This window comes from Saimiri boliviensis, chromosome 1 (genome assembly GCF_048565385.1).
Source record: "Saimiri boliviensis isolate mSaiBol1 chromosome 1, mSaiBol1.pri, whole genome shotgun sequence".
In the NCBI taxonomy this organism is placed as follows: domain Eukaryota; kingdom Metazoa; phylum Chordata; class Mammalia; order Primates; family Cebidae; genus Saimiri; species Saimiri boliviensis.
The window spans coordinates 235251054-235269511 of record NC_133449.1 but is presented as its reverse complement, the minus strand read 5'-3'; the positions used below and the strand labels follow the sequence as shown (position 1 = coordinate 235269511).

Genomic DNA, 18458 nt, shown 5'->3' with positions numbered 1-18458 from the left:
GAGGCCATGTTTTGCATTCAGGCTCCAGTATGAGAAAGTGCAGTTCCACAATGATGCCTCCCCTGGGATTGTGGGACTGGAACCACATCCACTTTGAAAGGTAATACTGCAAGGGGGGTGGGTTAGCCTTCTTTTTGGGTACTCCACTCAACTACCTACACAGTTTGGGTTTTAAAATGTTTTAGTTTATGCTAAACAGGCAGTCTGAGATAAAGCATGGTTAAAAAAAAATCAAATACCAAATTTGTCTTTATGAGCTCCCTTTCTCTACTCAGCTGGCTGTGAGTCCGTCACCTTAATGAACATGGGGCAAAAAGCCTAAATCTGAACTGTGTTGGCTGGAAGCAAAGTACTGGGGAAAATCACATCAAAGTATGCTACCGGTAGGAGTTATCATTGGTCTGGGCAAGAAAACAGAGGGCTTTGGTTTTTTTGTTTTTGTTTTTTTCAAATGCTGTTGCCAGTAAATCAAAATATTTTCTCTTTGTATTTGTCAGGTAGGAGATATAGATATATAGATAAGATGAATATATTTGTCAGGTTTAATCTCTTGCCTACTATGATAGCCAGTCTCTTCACCCCCTCTAGCATAGGAGAGTCACACAAATTCTTCTTTGTGTAAATTAAGGTGGGCTTAAAGGTAAACCTTCTCAAACAGACTTATAGGACTTCTAATGGTGACTATTTTCAGTTTCTTTAGAGAGACTATTGGCTAACCTTCAAGGATGTATGGTTCAGGGAAGGTTTAGAAAATATGATGCATGAAGGGATAATTAAATGACTGAGTTAACACTAACCCAGAAAAAAACACTAGGGTTGAAACAAATCCTAGTTTCTTCTGGTCAAAAATGATGTTTCTTAGCAATAGATTCTAAAATGCTTTATCCAGTTTATTTATTGAGACATAATTTGCATAGAGTGAAATGCTTAGCAATATCATTTTTGACCAGAATGACCAAGAACTGAATTAGACCATTCATGTTCCTGTAAGGAACTGCCATTCAAAGATGGAAAAGTAATGAATCCAACCCCTATTGCCTGCAGCCAAATTTCAGCATAAATTGAGTAAAAAACACAATTTTTTAATGTAATGAGCCTTAATTCACATTTATTGGTACTTCACTATTAAGTGAGGGATTTGAGTGAATAAAAGAATGGATGAACCCATCAAGTGTACTTCATTTATATTGAAGGAGGTTATATTTTGTCAATGGAGATGACAGACTGGCATAGTGATTAAGATGGAAGGCTTGGGAATCATGCCTGGGTTCAGATACCAACTCCATCACTTATTATCTGTGAATTTTTTTTTTTTTTTTTTTTTTTTGAGATGGAGTCTGTCTCTGTCACCTAGGTTGGAGTACAGTGGCGTGATCTCGGCTCACTGCAACCTCCGCCTCCTGGGTTCAAGCGATTCTTCTGCCTCAGCCTCCCGAATAGCTGGGACTACAGGTGCACCACGGCCAGCTAATTTTTGTATTTTTAGTAGATACGGGGTTTCGCCATAGTGTCCAGGCTGGTCTCGAACTCCTGACCTCATTATCCACCTGCCTCGGCCTCCCAAAGTGCTGGGATTACATGCATGAGCCGCGGCACCCTGCCTATCTGTGAATTTTTAAGCAGGTGTTTAAATTTACTTGGTGTCTGTTTTCTCATCTCGGCAGTTGGATTTCTGATAGTATCTACTTTGGAGGTGGTATGATGATTACATTAAACAATATGTGTACATATTAGACATTTGTGAGCACTTAATAAACACTGTTATCCCTGTTACTATTATATCTTGTGGTGAGAAAGGAGTACATTATTAGGAAGTGCACTTGGTGCATTTGAGCCGCTGGGCTGCTTCTAAAATGATTGCTCTGGTGACCAGAGAGGCTTGGTATGCCTCATGTGGGTATCACATGAATCAGCACATCTCAAAAATCATTCCACAGTTTGACTGGCTATTAGTATTAGGTATTGAATAAGAATTCACCATAATCAAATAATATTGAGAAATGCTGATCGTAGGACCTCACACCTTTTTCCAAACTTCTATTTTGCTCCTGTGCACTGTGAATCTGCAGAAGTGGCCCTTCCCAAGCCCTTTTAACCACGGCATTCTCCTTTGGAGCCCAGCATCTTGCAGGACTACTTATTCCTTGAAACACACTTTGGGAAAAACACTGATGTCAGGGGATGTTGAAATAAACTCATTGCATGTGGCACACCCTTCAAATACATCTTTTCTCCCTTGGGAACAGTTGAAATTCAAATGACATATCCTAGCATGATTTACCACATGGGTTGTGTTTTGAAACCCAAATCTAACACAACGAATTTCAGATAGAGCTTTGTTTAGCCCCCAGGCCAGTATTTGGTCCCGTTGGTATCCAGACCTCTTAGGGCTTTTCTGCACTGAATTCCCTCACTTTTTATGAGGCACAAGAGTCAACGTGCTTGCACCTCAATCTCTCAGCTCATGCTGTTCTCTCCTTTCTCATCCTGTGTTTCAACCATTGGAAGTTCTGTCCATTGTGTGGGAGGCTACGTCTCCCACATCTCTAACCTTTTGTACATCTGTTGCCTCTGTCGAGAATATTCTCTCCTCCACCTTTCACTCTCAGTCGGACGACCTCCCTACTCATCTTTCAAGACTTGGCTCCAGAGCCATGTGCTTCCACAGTATTTCCTTACTTGTTTGCTCTATGCAGTTTATTTATTGAGATGTAATTTACATAGAGTGAAATGCTCAGATATGGTCTACTATCCAGTCAGTTTTGTGGGAAGAATATCAAGGCACAGAGCACTCCGTCAACCTATAAAATTCCCTTAAGCCCCTTTCCAGTCAAGCCCTCCCCTTCAAAGCAGCGACCCCTGCAATCTATCACCACGGGTGAATTTCGCTGATTATAGAATGGAATGGAATGAAACACTCTGTACCTTTTGGTGTTCAGCTTTTTTCATTCAGCATATTATTTTTGAGAGGCAACCATGTTGCTGCATGAGTCCATAGTTGGTTCTCTTGTGTTATGTTCCTCGATGAATATCCCAAAGTTTACTAATCCCTTCCTCGTTGACGGCTTATTTCTAATTTTTGGCCAGTCTGAATAAAGCGACTGTGAACATTCTTGTACAGGCTTTTGTGACTTGTGTTTTTATTTCTTTTGGATTAATACTTAGGAATAGGAATGCTATTGGGATAGGTATCTGTTTTACTTTCAAGAAACTGTGCAACAGGTTTACACTGTGACACAGTGATTGTCCTGACTACAAACCTCCAGGGTTTTGAGACCAGGTTTTGGTCAATGTGATTTTCCTGGTGTCCAGTCCAGGGCAGGGCACAAGCTAGACACTCAGTGTTTATGGAAGAATGAATGGATAAGAAACTCAAGTCAGTTTGCATTCTGAGATCCCCACTATTAACGGGAGAAACATGAGTTCTTCGTCCATCGAGGAGATGGAAATTTTATTGGCTAAATGTGGGCTGATTATAGGCGGGCAAAAAACAAAAGAGACACAGCCTCCTTCTTACTCTGCTCTTGAACTTGCCTCTCTCATTTCAAGGTGGCAGTATATGCAGATGAAATCAGGTGTGCAAGTTGACACAGGCCATAGAAGAGTCCTGACCACCAGTAGTAGCTGAGCTCACCTCCTGCAGTTAAATCTCCCAACACTCCCATTCAAGACCCTCCCAAACCTTTTTCATGTCCCCTACGCTTTGGTTTACCTGCACAAATCCATGTTTCAGCCAAAGTTAACAACTCTCCCTTCTTTGTGACATCTTGCATTCTCTCCCTTTGCAATGAATGGCTGCAGACTCCACCTGGAAGCCTCCCACATGCGGCCACAGCCATCTCTTCCTGTTCACACCCTGGGCAGCCTTCAAGGCTCAGTTTTTATGCTTTCTCCTCTCCAAAGCCTGCCTTGGCCACCACATCTGGAAGCTTGCTCTCTTTGGAGGGTCTTTGAGATGGTGTCCACCTGTGGACAATATTCATTAGCTACTTAGCAGGATATCCTGCCCTTATTCTCCTTGTCTGTGTCTGTGTCTTCCTGCTCTGTGAGGTAATAGGCTTCTTCAGGGACACGTATATAGTGGCCCTCAGCAGTCTGGTAGGAGGAGCTAGGGCTGCTGGCCACTAAGTAGCTGATGATACTCTTCATGATCCTTGCTCTGCGTGGCTGATTCCACTAAACAGGAGTTAATTACATGATAATACCATGGCTCCTTAAGAGGAAGCTATAGTACAAACTTGGGAATTCATGTCACCTGGTGGACAATTCAAAGGAACAGCTTTCTTGGCCAGGCACAGTGGCTCATGCCTGTAACCCCAACACTTTGGGAGGCAGAGGTGGGAGGATTGCTTGAGCCCAGGAGTTCAAGACCACAAGGGCAATACAGTGAGACCTCTATCGCTACAAAAAATCAAAAAATTAGCCTGGCATGGTGGAGTGCACCTGTAGTGCTAGCCACTCGAGGGGCTGAGGCAGGAGGATCACATAAGCCTGGGAGGCTGCAGTCAGCTGTGGTCGCATCACTGCACTTGTTTGTATGACAAAAGAAGACAGTCTTAAAAAAAAAAAAAAGCTTTCTTTAGGATTCAGTGTTAGTCACAGGTCAGATGTCAGGAAGCACAGATATTAAAAGCTAAATTGTTGCTGTATGTCATTTGTATGTGCAACACAATTTAAAGTCATCTCCATAGGGAAAGATGGCTCCAAGGAGTAAAGGAATAGAGCAGTTTATCATGAAACTGGGTCTTAGTAGGTTGCCCAGTCTGGCCCGAGACTCTTAGGCTCAAGTGATCCTCCTGCCTTAGCCTCCTTGGTAGCTGGGACTACAGGCATGAGCCACCACACCTGGGTTTATGTTCTCTTTTGATTGCTGTTTTGATACTTAAAGGTCCTAATTTTTCTTCTGTTTTACAAACTGCCAATTTTATAATTGTATAATTCCTAAAAATGTTTAATTTCTAGAAATATGGAAGAGGGAACTTTATTCTTAAACTTACATGTAAAAAGAACACCCAAGAGTATTAATATCTGCACTAAACAAAACACTGTATATTATGTTGTACTTTTATGATTACAGTCATTGATGAGTGACATAAACGCAAGGCTGTGGCTGTCGTTGGGAAAAATGTTTCAGGATTTTTTAGCAAATCTCATTTCAAACAAGTAAGAATTACAAAAATAATGTTTCTTATTTTAAAAAATCGTTTTATGCTGTCTCGAATACTGTGAATAGCAATTTCTGAAACTAGAATAGGCCAGTAGATTCTTTGACATCTCATAATTTCGTAGTTGATAAAGAGGAAAAAGCACTTATTTGTAGGCCTTAGCAGTAATCCCAGCACTTTGGGAGGCCGAGGCGGGTGGATCATTTGAGGTCAGGAGTCCAAGAGCCTGGCCAATGTGGTGAAATCCTGTCTCTACTAAAAATACAAAAATTAGCCAGGTGTGGTGGTGAGTGCCTTTAATCCGAGCTACTCAGGAGGCTGAGGCAGGAGAATACCTTGAACGTGGGAGGCAGAGGTTGTGGTGAGCTGAGATCGCATCACTGCACTCCAGCTTGGGTAACAGAGTCTGATTCTTTCTCAAACAAAATAAAAAAATTAAAAAGAATTGGTTGCCATTTTTTTTTTAAAGTCTGGTAATAACATAATTATTAAGAAGCAGGTAGAACTAATTAGCTTGGGTGTGTTAGGTTTAATTGCTTGCCTTCTTCTCTGGCTCAAAGAAAAACATAGTGTCTTGTGTGCCTAAGAATTTTAACAGCTGTTTTCCCCTCTACTGAACCAGTAAGAAGTAAATGCAGCATTAAAATTCCTAGGTTGATTTCCTGCCTTACTCAGCTGGCAGAGAAATGAATTTGATTTTTCTTCTCTCAGCAAAATGAGAGGCATAACTCTTAGTGTGGGTAGGGTTGTGAGGCAGGCAGTTCCTCAGAAACTTGGCTTTTTTTTTTGCCAAGGTACTTAGAAGTCCTGGTCTGTAGATCCTTAAGAGAAATTCAGTGTCATAAAAATATTACCCTATTCTTGAGGCTGATGACCTATATGTCATTTAATTCAGCACACTCATAAAAACGCCCTACTTCTTAACAGGAACTCCAAGATTGAATATCTTAATTTGTTTTGATTATTTACAAATGGAATTTGACGTATTTCTGGTCTACCTGATTGTATTATGGACAATTTTAAACACATACAAAATTAGAATAAAATAACCGCTCATGTTCTTATCACTCAACTTCAAAAATCGAGAACTTATGCCTAATTGTGTTTCAGTTAGACTCCTACCCCAATACACATTGTATTATTTTGAAGTGGATCTTAATCAGCATCTGTAAGCATTTATTCATCCATAGGCATTTCAGTATATGTCTCTAAAAGATAAGGCTCTCTTTTTAAAATCATTATCACACGTTGGAAAAATTAACAATAATTCCAGAATATCAACATATACTCGTATGTTTAGATTGGCAGTTGTTTCACAAATGTGATATGTGTGTATACTTTTTCCAGTTTGTTTTTGACTCAGGATCCAAATAAAGACCACACAATTGTGTGTTGTAGTTTAGTACATTTTTTAATATAAAGGTTTTAATTTTGACAATTTTTAAAGTGTAGAAAATAGGTATTAGACATGCAATTAACAAATATTTCTATTTTGCCGTATTCAGATCGTTGCCTTTTTGCTTTTTTAAAGAAATGTTAGATATTGCTTAAGTCTCTTACCCATATCTTTTCCTTTTTTTCTCCTACTTAGTTAACAAATATACTAAAATCGGTGGATAGGATTTCCACAGTATGTTTTTATGCTACTGCTACATTTTAAAATATTGCTACATATTTATATATAAAAGCAAAATATCTTAATTTTAAACACTTATGTAGCCATTTCAATATATATATATGTTCTGCAACTTAGTGCTTTTCACTCAGAATGCATATTCATACATGTGACCCAAACTTGCTCATTTTAAACTGCTAGGTGTTATTTCTCTTTAATGAAAACATTCTAGCATATTTATTACTAAGGAGCATTTAGGTGATCTTACCAATTTTTTCCTGTTAGAAGTAAAGATCAGTAAACATCCTTTTATGCTCATCTCCTTAGTCACATGAATGAGAGTTCATTTCAACTATAACACGCAGAAGTGGTGAGGATGTCTTCAGTATTTCCAGGGATGACTGATTTTGTTCCAAAGTTGTTGTACAGTGTGACTATTATTAGCAAGATATGAGAACTCCAGTTCCTCCAGATCCTACCCAGCACGTAGCATTGTTAGGTTTCTAAAATGTGCCCATATGCTGGGTATGAAATGGTAACTCATTCTTTCATATTTCTCTGATTACCAATGAGATTTAACATCATTTCATTTTTATTGGATGTTTAGATTCCCCCTTCTATGAATTTCCCATTCATAAAAGTTTTTTCTGACTCACAGCAGATTTTAGAGTTTCAAATGTGTCCACTCTTAATTATACAGACAAGTTAACTTGAAAGCTTTCAGTTCAAGAATATGCATTTTTTATCAGTAATGAGAAATGGCCCAAGTACTATGTTAGAAATAATAAATGACTAAAGTTTGTGAACTCCTAAAGTTTAATATGTGTCATTATAAATTAGAGAAAATTCTAGTTTGTCCTCATAATAACAGTTCTCTCCCTCACTTTATTCTGACATACTTTTTCATGGAGTGAAGAGCTTGAAGGGACTGCTTTAGCCTAGGAATTATTAATAGTTTACAGCCTGTTTCATCTGTGACATAGCCTATAATTTGGTTAAATCTGTGGGAGTGAATGTCATCCTGAGTATCATGGTGGGAAAAAGCTGAGGGAGGGCTGACTGCTATCTAGTTTAAGTGCCTACGTTTACAAATAAGGAAATGGAAGTTCTAGATAAAGTTATTACCCGAGGGCAAATAATGGTAGTGGCTGAACAGGAGAAGCCTTGCAATGAAATCTTATCTTGACTAGATTTTCAGTTTGTTTCTGCTAAGACCACCAGGATTAGACTAAATGAAATTTTAATATCCTTTCTAAACATAAGAATTCCAAATTAGTGATTTGCCATGACTCTAAATTATATTAGAATTTTCAAATTAAGTATTCACTAATTCATTTGGCAATACGCATTGAAACCTACTATGATTATGACCTGAAATTTACTTTGATAGTTTTGGACTAGTTATACTACTTTTATTTCCTATTTCTTAAATATGACTTTTTAAGCTTAAAATGAACTTAAATTTAAAAGACTAGAGGATAGAAATCCAAATTCCAAGAAAACCTTATCAACTTATTTCTAGGGACAGATACATCCAGGCTATAAGATGAAATATTTCTTGAATTCCATTTTACGTAGAAGATGTTATTAGATTTTCTAGGCAAGAGCAAAGACCATACCTGAATCTATCTTTTTGTTTTTAATGGATAGCTATAAACTCAAATGAACCGTATCCATTTTATAGTGTAGGTTCACACAATTTGTGTCTCTTTCTAAATAGATATAAATCCATACATGCCCTAGCCAGTGATTTGTCATACAGTTGTGACCATACTTGGCATCCAGATGAGGCTTCTAATTTATTGTCCCAGTGTTCCATTTATATTAGATATATAGAAGCTAGACCGTTGGAATAACAGAACCCTTTATAATATTGTAGTCAAAATATATGGAAGCCTATCAACTTTTTAAAAGTTATTATGGAAATTTTCAAACCTAGACAAAAGTAGAGAGAATTGTTTAGTGAACCCAATCTTAGTTCAGTGCTTTTTCTCTCTTCTCTCACTTTGGGCTATCTTAAAGTAAATCCGGGACATCCTATCATTTTATCCCGAAATACTTCAATGTCTTTCTCTAAATAAGGACTTTTTTTTCCCTTTTAACATAACCACAATATGATCATCACATCTTAAAAAAAATTAGCAGTTGTTAAAATCATGCTCTCAAGTACTTGGATTTTTCTGGATTGTCTCAAAGATTTTTTTCCCCTCAGTTTGTTTGAATTGGAATCCAAATAATTTCAATATTGCATTTGGTTGGTATGTCTGTTAAGTCTCTTTTAATCTAAAGTTCTCTTGCCTCCTTTTAAAAAATGTATAATTGTTAAAAAAGACTGGGTTGGGTTTCTTTCTTATTGTATTAAATGCTTCTTGAGTCATAAGGGCTGTATTTGTGTGTGTGTGTGTGTGTGTGTGGAAAAGATCAGCTGATTTTTTTTTCCTGAAATATTCCCCACATTCTGGATTTTACTGATGGCATTCCTATTGTGTCATTTGAAATATTCTTCTGGACCTATATGTCCTGTAAATTGGTAGCTGGGAATACATATTTGATTAGATGCAGGCTTTATTTTTTGACATGAAAAAAATATACGTAGATAGTGTTGTAAATTGCATCTCATCACCTGGCACACAATGTCTGTTTCTCTTTTTGTGATATTAACATTGATCTTTGGGTTCAGATTTTGTCAGCTTGATCTGTCTGTTATAAAGTTTCACATCAGCTTTTTTCCTAATGATTTTAGTAGCCATTGATGATTACTGCTTGGGTCTAATATAGATGTTACATATAGAATTTATAAGATTCTGAATTTGGAAAAGCTCACCTATTTCCAGCTTCTCACTCTTGATTTGTTCTGGTATCTTGACCATTTATTTTCCCTTTCTTAATCTTTAATAGGCTTCTAATTCTTGAATGCTCTATTCTCCAACTAGGTTACATGGAACACAGTGCTGTAGGGTATGCTATGAGAAAAAGCTCTGAGTTTGGGGGATGCTGCCTACTGCTTTTTGCTCTGAGAGATTTATAATACACATGAGCCTATTAAAGTTCTGAGAGATCTGTTGATTAAACAAACTTGATTTACCCAGAATTTCATCAATTTATTTGACCACTGCATTCTTTTATCATCAATACCTATTGGCATCTTGTTTAGAGAAACGTACTTTGAAATGCATCCCAAGAAAGACAGAAAAGTAGGATTATTTGCCCCATACTCCTGTTGGGGGCTTGTGATTTGAAGGTCAGGGCTCCCTAACAGTTGCCTTCTTCTTAGGGGAAGGAAGAGCCTGAGAGCAAATCAAAGTTCAGATGGCAGAGAGGACTGATGTACCATATAATATATCCTGTTAATATAATCTCATCTTCATTGTATCAATTGCTTTCATTTCTGTTTCTTCTCAGCATTACTTACATAGCCCATATTGACAATTCCAAATATGTTAAGTACTGATTACAGTTCAGCTCTCACAATCACCACTTAAAAAATTGATACAATTTTCTGTCTTACATTACACATTTCTACATGTATTATACGTATCACATACATACACAAACACATGCCCACCCCAAAGCACACTTCAATTGTTTTATTTCAGATGCAGTATTGGTATATGAAGAAAAGAAAAGGGAATAATGCTAATTTAGAGTGTTTGCTTCAGATATCAACTCTAGACTGGTTTTCATGCTAGAGGCTCACATCCTATTTATGGCTCATTATGGAAAATTGAGTTGCACAAAATTAGGGACAGAGACAAATTTTTCTTTGCTCTGAACCTCAAGTTCTGTACAATAAATGTTTTCCATTAGAAGAAAAAATGTTGTGCATTAATGCTCCTGAGAAAAAATAGGGATTGCCAGTAATGCCATCAGGAAACGATTTTTTAAATGTTTCAGGGGTAACTATGAATCAACCACTAAATAGGGAATACAACTTATTTTGCAGAGTTGGAACATTAATGAGAAAACATTTTTTTTTTGAAGTTTAGTTATTCTGGGAAAGTGTGAATTTTGGATGTAGGAACATGCACAAGGGATTTAGTCATAAGCAGTACAAGTCAGGCACATGATTAAAATAAACAACAATAGAGCCAAGACTCAGAAGACACGAAGTTCTTTTTTGTGACCTTCGTTGAGGATGGACTGGGATAAGGCAGGGAGAAAACTGAACAGTGCGTCATCAGTGCTCTCAATGAAAGACTAAATATGCTTTGTGCAGCCCTGAGCTTCTGGGTGCCTGGCCATGGGGTGCACTGGTGAGCTAAATTCAGACCTTGACAGTAGATGTTTATGATGAAAGTGATACTGATACATTTAGATTTACATAAAACTTTCATTTAACAAAGATCAGGATCGTGATGCTTTTCTCAGCAGAAAATTCAGAAAAAGGCAAAGGCTACATTAACTAAATATTTTAAAATCATAAGACAACCCTTTTCTACTTGTCACAGACATGTTCTTCATGACAAACGACTCTTAAGTTTGCTGTTCATCTACTCATTAGTTAACTTTGCAAATACTGTCTTTTGAGAATTGTGTGTCGGCTCACTTTAAACATCTGTTCTGAAGAAGACTTGAAGGTATAGTGCTGGGACAAGTGTGGCAATTACCTTAAAAACATGATTTTGAAGTACAACTTCAGGTAATGAATTTGGTTGTGTTTCTCAAGTATAAAGCCATTGAAAAATGCATTCTCTTTTTGTGTGTGTACCTCCAGAATATTATTTGGTGAATCACTGAGCCCAAATACAAATGTAAAATTTCACACATAAGAAGTGTAAGAGGCCTTAATGATAATTTCAGTCCAGTCCTTCATGAACTGAAGCCTAGAGAGGGACAATGACTTGCCTAAGATTACATTTTACCCTGTGATTTAAAATAGTTTATTCACTTCACAGTTTAGGAGGAACTTTGTTCATTTTATTATTTCTACTTTTATTTTTTTGTAGAGACAGGGTCTTACTGTGTTGCCCAGGCTGGTCTCAAACTCCTGGCCTGAAGTGATCCTCCTGCCTTGGCCCCTCAAAGTGCTGAGATTACAGGTGTGAACTTCCATGCCCAGTCACTTTGTTCATTTTAAATATGACGCGTAGTTGCATTTTATGCACTGAGTTTATAGCCTGGTCTTGAAAATAGCCAATTAGTCGGTTGGCTCAAAAGAATGATGATAATGGCAAGCCTATGGAGGGAAGGCTGATTTCTCTTCACTGTTAGGAAGGTCAATATTGGGTAAACAGAGAAAAGTGTGAAAATGGTTTGAGTGTCAACTAGCAGGTTGTACCTAAGGGCTAAATACTGGGAGATTTACGGAACTTTCTCTGGATATTGGTGCTGTCTGCAGGCCTGTCTCTTGACAGTCTCAGTATTTCCTGCCCCATATACCCACAAGGAAAAAGAATGCTGCCAGCCATATGGATACCTGTAATTATTTGAAACCATGTTAGGAGACTAACTTAGACCCCCCACTGATGTCCTCATAATGTGAGGAAGTCTAAATTTCCTGCAGAGGCTGAAATTTTAGTTTGTGAACCAAAGCTCAGTTACGTAAGCAGAAAAAACCCTCAACCAAGATCGTACTTTTCTACTTGGTTTAGTCAGGCTTTGGGGCTTTTATGTGTTTTAGCTTATTTACTCTAAAGGTTAATAATGCTCACTCTGTTTAGTTTCCAGAGATAACGATAGGGATCAAATTATTGCTTTTATATCAAGAGGCAAAATTGTGTTGAGATACTTGGCTGAAAGATTTTTAATAGTTCGAATTTTTGTTTCATTATGATAGTATTTGGTTTTTATTTGACCAAATTTTGATTGTATAACTATGCCTTGCTTATTAGAAATAAGTTATTACATTTTTATGTCCACTGATTTACAGGCAATTCGATCACAAATGAAACTGGATGATTAATTTTGCCTAGTAAGAATTCTGCTTTCTGAGTCAGTGAGGTTTAATATTAACAAATGTTTTTTCAGTTTAGGGTTCTGTATGATGATCATGCTCTCTAGGGTAAAAAGTGTGGAAAAAGGTGGCTGGCCTTGAGAAATACACAATTGCTGTGCTGGTTCTTTCAGAGTTGAAATGGAGTAACAAAATCAGAAATCACCCAACGGTTTCTAATTTCAAAGACAGACTGTCTGACCTTGCCTACATAGTTCAGGTAAAAACCAAGAAGGAACACGGAGAAGGAAATTGAGTTCCTGTCCAGGTGACATACAACCACAACCACATCCAGTAATACATCTGGAATTACAACATGGGCTGTTCACCCTAGGGCACAACAAGCTCTCACCTAGAAATGTGTTTCTTCTATATTTTTATTCTTATTTGAAAAAGTTCTGATTAAACCTCTACACTACACACACACACACACACACACTCTCTCTCTCTTACACACACACACACACACACACACACACACACCCCTCGCCATCCCCATCCCTATTCATTCTTGAGGCTCTGTCTTCCCGAACTAAAGCATGCAATGTAACTTAAGAAAAAAGAATTATTTCTAATATACATTCAATTCTTTGGCTATTTTTAAACACGTCTTCTCTTGAAGCCATTAAGGGGACTTTCCAGGTACCTCAAAATATCAGTGTTTTGAATTTTTTGCTCCATGTTTCACACTCCAGATGAAGGAAACCTACATAGGTTAAGGTCCACCCGTGTGTCTGGCATTGTCAGATGTGTCAGCAATCACTTCCCAGCTGCCTCTTTCACTGGATGATTTTTTCATCCTCAAAGTAGTAATTTTTGTGCCCTGGCTGGCTCTTCTGTTGGCAAGGAAGCTTAAGGTGGCTTAGGTGACCTGTTCAGTCTGCTGGATGAAAATTTAGGGGTATGTTTTTGAAGTGATATAAAATTAAACAGCAGCAATTTAACGGTGCATATATGTATTTAGAGGTGAAATGGCTTCAGTTGATGGCTGGGAAAAGGAATTGGAAGTGTGTTTGTATGTTGTGACCACAGGCATGCTTTGGCTCCCAATGTGGTAAAATAGGATTCAGAGCATTCCAGGTTGATTTGTAATGTTGCCCTCACAAGGAAATCATTGCCTGGGAATATTTTTGTTTGCTTGATTAAGGGAGGTTCCTAGTTCTATAACAATTGGTGTGTCAGTTTTGAGAAGCTCAATATGCCTGGGTTTTGTTTGTTTGTTTTGCTTTTGCTTTCTTCTTCATCGTCTTCTTTTTTTTGCAAGTCACTCTTCAAAATGTAGTATTTAAGGGAGGGAAAATATTAAACATTGAGAATCTCTTAATTCAGAAAAGATGGCCAAGCCATTTTCAGCACAGAGAGAAATGAGAAGCACAAGAGACTTGATCATTTGAGCAAGACGTCATGACATGGCAGCCGACCTCTGAGCTCAGATCTGGATCACTTTCTAGCTGCATCATGTGAAGTAGAATTTCACTAGCCTGAGCCTCGGTTTCCCAGCTTGTAAATTTAGCATTTTTAGGCTGAGAGAGAGATGACAAATGTAAAAGACCTGGGACAATTTTTGTGCTCAGAGAAAGCCATCTGTAAATGGTGGCTGTTAGAGGCGTCTTGCACAGTTACGGTTTCACTTGTTAGTGGGTTCTTGGTATTTGAGGTACAGCATTTAGAATCAGGGGCAGTAGAATCCAGCTTTGTAGCTGTTGGTATCTACAGCCTCAGGGAAGGGCTAAGCCTTTGAGCAGAGCCGTGGTTGCAGCCTCACTCCCGTGCCTCCCTACCTCTCTCTCCCCTCTCCCCTGCCCTGAGGGTCCCCCTTTACTTCAGAGACACAGTCCAGCCTTGGCGCGGCTCCTCCAGGAACCTTTGCCTGCTCCTGTGGCCCTGGCTGCTCCTCCTGCATTGACCCACCTCCTACTGGAAGACGGGATGAAATGAGGTGTGTCAAAGCCACCATGTCCCCAAAGATGGATCTTTATGGGGACAGTTTCCTTTCATTCTGGCTAAAGCTTGCTTACTACCTTCTCTAGCAACCAAAGGTCCGTGTCAGGAGGGCAAAGGCCACAAGCATTTGTGTCATTAGAATGTCCGCAGGTGTGTGTTTCCATCTAAATCATAGAGGCTTTGAAGAAAATGTGGTGAGGGTTACAATGGCCTCTTTGTTTTTCTTTACATTCCTTAAATTTTTTAAAATTTTAATTGTTATAAGTCCATAGTAGGTGTGTATGTGGCCTCTTCTCAATGACTGAAAGAAGAGCAGGTGGGCCCCAGAGCTATTTGCCCTCCGTTCCCACTGGGACTTCCTTTCCTACTCAAGGTTTTGCTCCAACGCAGGCTGGTTATTTATAATTTTGCCATATGGCCGAACCTGACTGGGAGCGGTCAGTGCAGGGAAAGTGGTTTGCAGCAAGTGTCTTCTTCAGATCAAGCCTCCCTTTTGTCTCTCCTCGAAACCATTATATTAGAGGATTTCACCAGAAAGAGGGAGAATACGGTGTCCTGCTGTTGCTAGGTAACTAGAAAACATCAAACCCAGTCAGAGCTGACATTGGCTTGATTTTCCCTAGGAACCTGGCTGCTCTTGCTAAGTACTTTGTGTAGTATTAATGGATTTGTTATTAACAGTTTAATGGTGAGTCTAGGGGGTCTCCTTGATTCTTTCCCTTTTTCCCCCCACCCCTTGCCCACATCAGTAAAGTGCCAGATACATTATTTAAGGCTTGAAGTCAATTCTTGACTTACAGATATTTTGAAGGAAGGTGCTCTGCAGAAGCAAACAGAGTTGATTTACACATACCTGGAGTACGTACTGTATTTCCCTGATCTTCGCCCATTTTTAAAAACAAATGGGCATCCCTTTTCCAGCAGTAGAAGTGGTTTAAAATTCCATGAATGGTAACCCGTATTTAGTCATAGGAGATGTTTGTGCACACACTTGAACACATCTTAATGATATTGATGAAATGATTTGATACAGATTATGTTCCTTTCTCCTTGGGCTTGGCCATTCTCTGTGGCTGATTATATGGGCACTGTGTTTCCTAATCTTAGAGAACTCTGACTCCAAGACATCCGCCTTGTCCATCTCAGGCGGGCTCCTGTAACCTGTGCTGTCTCTTTTTTGCAGATTTGGACACTTCCCAGACTGAGCCCCCAACCCCCCGTGATTCAAATTCACACCGCCCTCAGCTGCAGGCGTTTATAACAGAAGCAAAGCTAAATCTACAGACAAGGATGATGACCAGACAAGATGGGGAAACTGGAGATGGAGCCAAAGAAAATATTGTTTACCTCTAATTGTGTTGTCGTTTTTCCAGACAAAACAAAACACTGGCACTTTTGGGAGAAACTATTTTTTTTTTTCCACTCCTTATGTATGTGTGATCGTCTGTGTCCAAATTACTTTAAGGATAATATTTAATATTTCCTGCAAGTTCAGTTTTTGGCATGAGTCTAATTAAATTATTGAAAGCAGCCCTGTTTGTATAATCTTTAACTTTTCACATCTAATTTCAGATTTCTGGAGGAGAAACTAACTAGAATAAGCAGAAATATTTTAAAAGTTGTTAGACTCTAGGGTAAAATTCCATGTCAAATCTTCTACTCAGTCATCTGGCTTACAAGATTCCTTTTAAGATCTCAATGAAGCAATTTAGATTTAAAGAGTGATATTCACAAGGGGTGAACTTTCACAGTCAGGGCAGTTGCCTCAATGCCCACATAGGCAGAGGAGGATGTGGGAAAGGGCTTTTCTCAGCTACTTTTTATGTGCTCATTTCTTCTGGGAACATTAAAAGTGGTGATCTGTTACAGTCACTATTCAACTGGGCACCTGCTGTGATTGGTCAGTCACTGAGCCAGGGATACAGTCCAGACTTGCTTAAGACCTAAGCCTAAGGCTGGTGAGGTTTCAAGATGCAGTTCAGCATCATCTTTTAACAAGGCCCAGAGGCCCAGAGCCCCCAGCATGTCATTTTGATGTGAATAGTGAACTTGGTTGGAGCGCTCACATCTATCAGCTGGCCTGTTCCTGCCGACACCTGGAGTACCAACTACCACTCCCTGGAAAGAACCCTTCGCTGCAGTTTTTTAAGGGCAAAACTGCCCACTCCTCATGAAGCTGGCTGCCTGGATACACTTTTCCACAAAGGAAAACTGGCATATCCTGCCTTCCGTGTAGTATGGCTCTCGGTGTGAGAAACCAGAAGATATTTTCATCTTGTTCAGAAATACTTGTGTATTTGGGTGTCAATAAATATCTTTTACCTTATTTTACTTTGTAATGTTAACATTATGTGTAGGACCATGGTAACACACAACATATAATCTCCCCTCATGAAAAGTGAAAATAAAGGAAGACTATCAGATTCATTCAGAAATGCAGCACTTACTAGGAATGAGATGTGATAGGAATGGAAAAACAAAAAAAGAAAGAAAACCAACAAACCCGATCCCAATAGTTTTCTCCCTACTTAAAGTTGTTAAGTTGGATATCTACATTGTTTTTTTACTTCAGCAAGTCAAATCCTAATTTTTTTAAAAAAAGCCCCTTCACGGGGCAGTCTTTTTCTGACTTCTGCTGCTTCTGGCTATTTTTGTCACAATTACATTTAAAAATTCAGTGACTGATCTTTTCACAGAGTGGATATAACTTATTAAACTTCTATTCAATCACTTCACCTCTAAGTGGAACTCTTCAATTACAACCTGCATCTCCCATTCCTAAAGACATCTAGAAAGATCTGTCTTTCCTCTCTTCAACAAAGTCTAGTCCAGAATCCTTTATCTCCTGAATGAAAAGTACATAGATATTTCTATCTAAATCCTTTCTCCAGTAACTATAAATATCTTTCCTTTCTTCAGGACCTTATATATAGAAATAGTGGAAATATGTCAAGATGTTCAAAATCCTCATGGGGTTCTTTCCTTAAAAATGTGCGAGCTCAGTGGATTTATAAGACGTGCAAAACAGGTCTGCATGCAGTTCCTCTGGGAAAGCCTGAGCATTTTTTAAGTACCTATATTCATAGGTTCCTCTGGGCAATTCTCTTATTTAATATCATGACTTTTCAATGGCATAGAACTACATTTCAAAGCTTTCTCCTTTAAGTTCTTCCTTTTCACCATATCCCCATTATGGAATGAACTCAGATCCTGCTATGATCTGAATGTTTGTGTCCCCCTAGATTTATATGTTGAAAACCTAATCACCAATTCATTGATGTTAGGAGGTGGGCCTTTAGAGCATGACTAGATCATAGGATGGGGCCGTCACAAATGGGATTAGTGCCCTTATAAAAGCGGCACTAGAGAGCTCTTTTGCTCCCTCACCATGCGGAGGATGCAGCAAGAAGACACCTTCCATGAACCAGGAAGTGGGCCTTCACTAGATATTGAACCTGCTGGTACCTCGACCCTGGACTTTCCAGCCTTCAAACTTTGAGAAAAAAGTTTCTGTTGTGTGTAATCCACCCAGTTTATGTAGCCCTAAAATTCTAGTTTGTTATAGTAACCCAAACAGACTAAGGTCTCAAGACAGAGTCACAGAGTGACTCTAGCACAAATTTACTAATCTTAAAAGCTGACCATCCTATTTTCCAGGATCATAAGTGAATTTTCCCAAAAGGACCTACTTTTCTCACCAAGGTAAGAGCTTAAAGGAAGCATTCAATCCTTTAGAGATTTGTCCTAGAAAGAAAAGCAATGTTTCTGCTCTGTCCTTCCAGGCTGTATATGAATTTATTCA

The 18458-nt window shown here is 38.7% G+C and overlaps 1 protein-coding gene across 5 annotated transcripts in view; it reads left to right on the top strand.

Moving 5' to 3' along the window:
• ARHGEF28 (Rho guanine nucleotide exchange factor 28) overlaps window positions 1-17088 on the top strand; it is a 316904-nt gene extending 299816 nt beyond the window's left edge. For 2 of the 5 annotated variants that reach the window (XM_074384818.1, XM_074384828.1), the window contains exon 36: window positions 15840-17088. In XM_074384818.1, the coding sequence (XP_074240919.1) occupies window positions 15840-16009 (170 nt within the window). In that variant the 3' untranslated portion in view covers window positions 16010-17088. The remainder of the gene's footprint in view (window positions 1-15839) is intronic. The other 3 variants (XM_010336522.3, XM_010336523.3, XM_010336521.3) reach the window with 2 other exon arrangements.
• Window positions 17089-18458: the final 1370 nt, after the last annotated feature.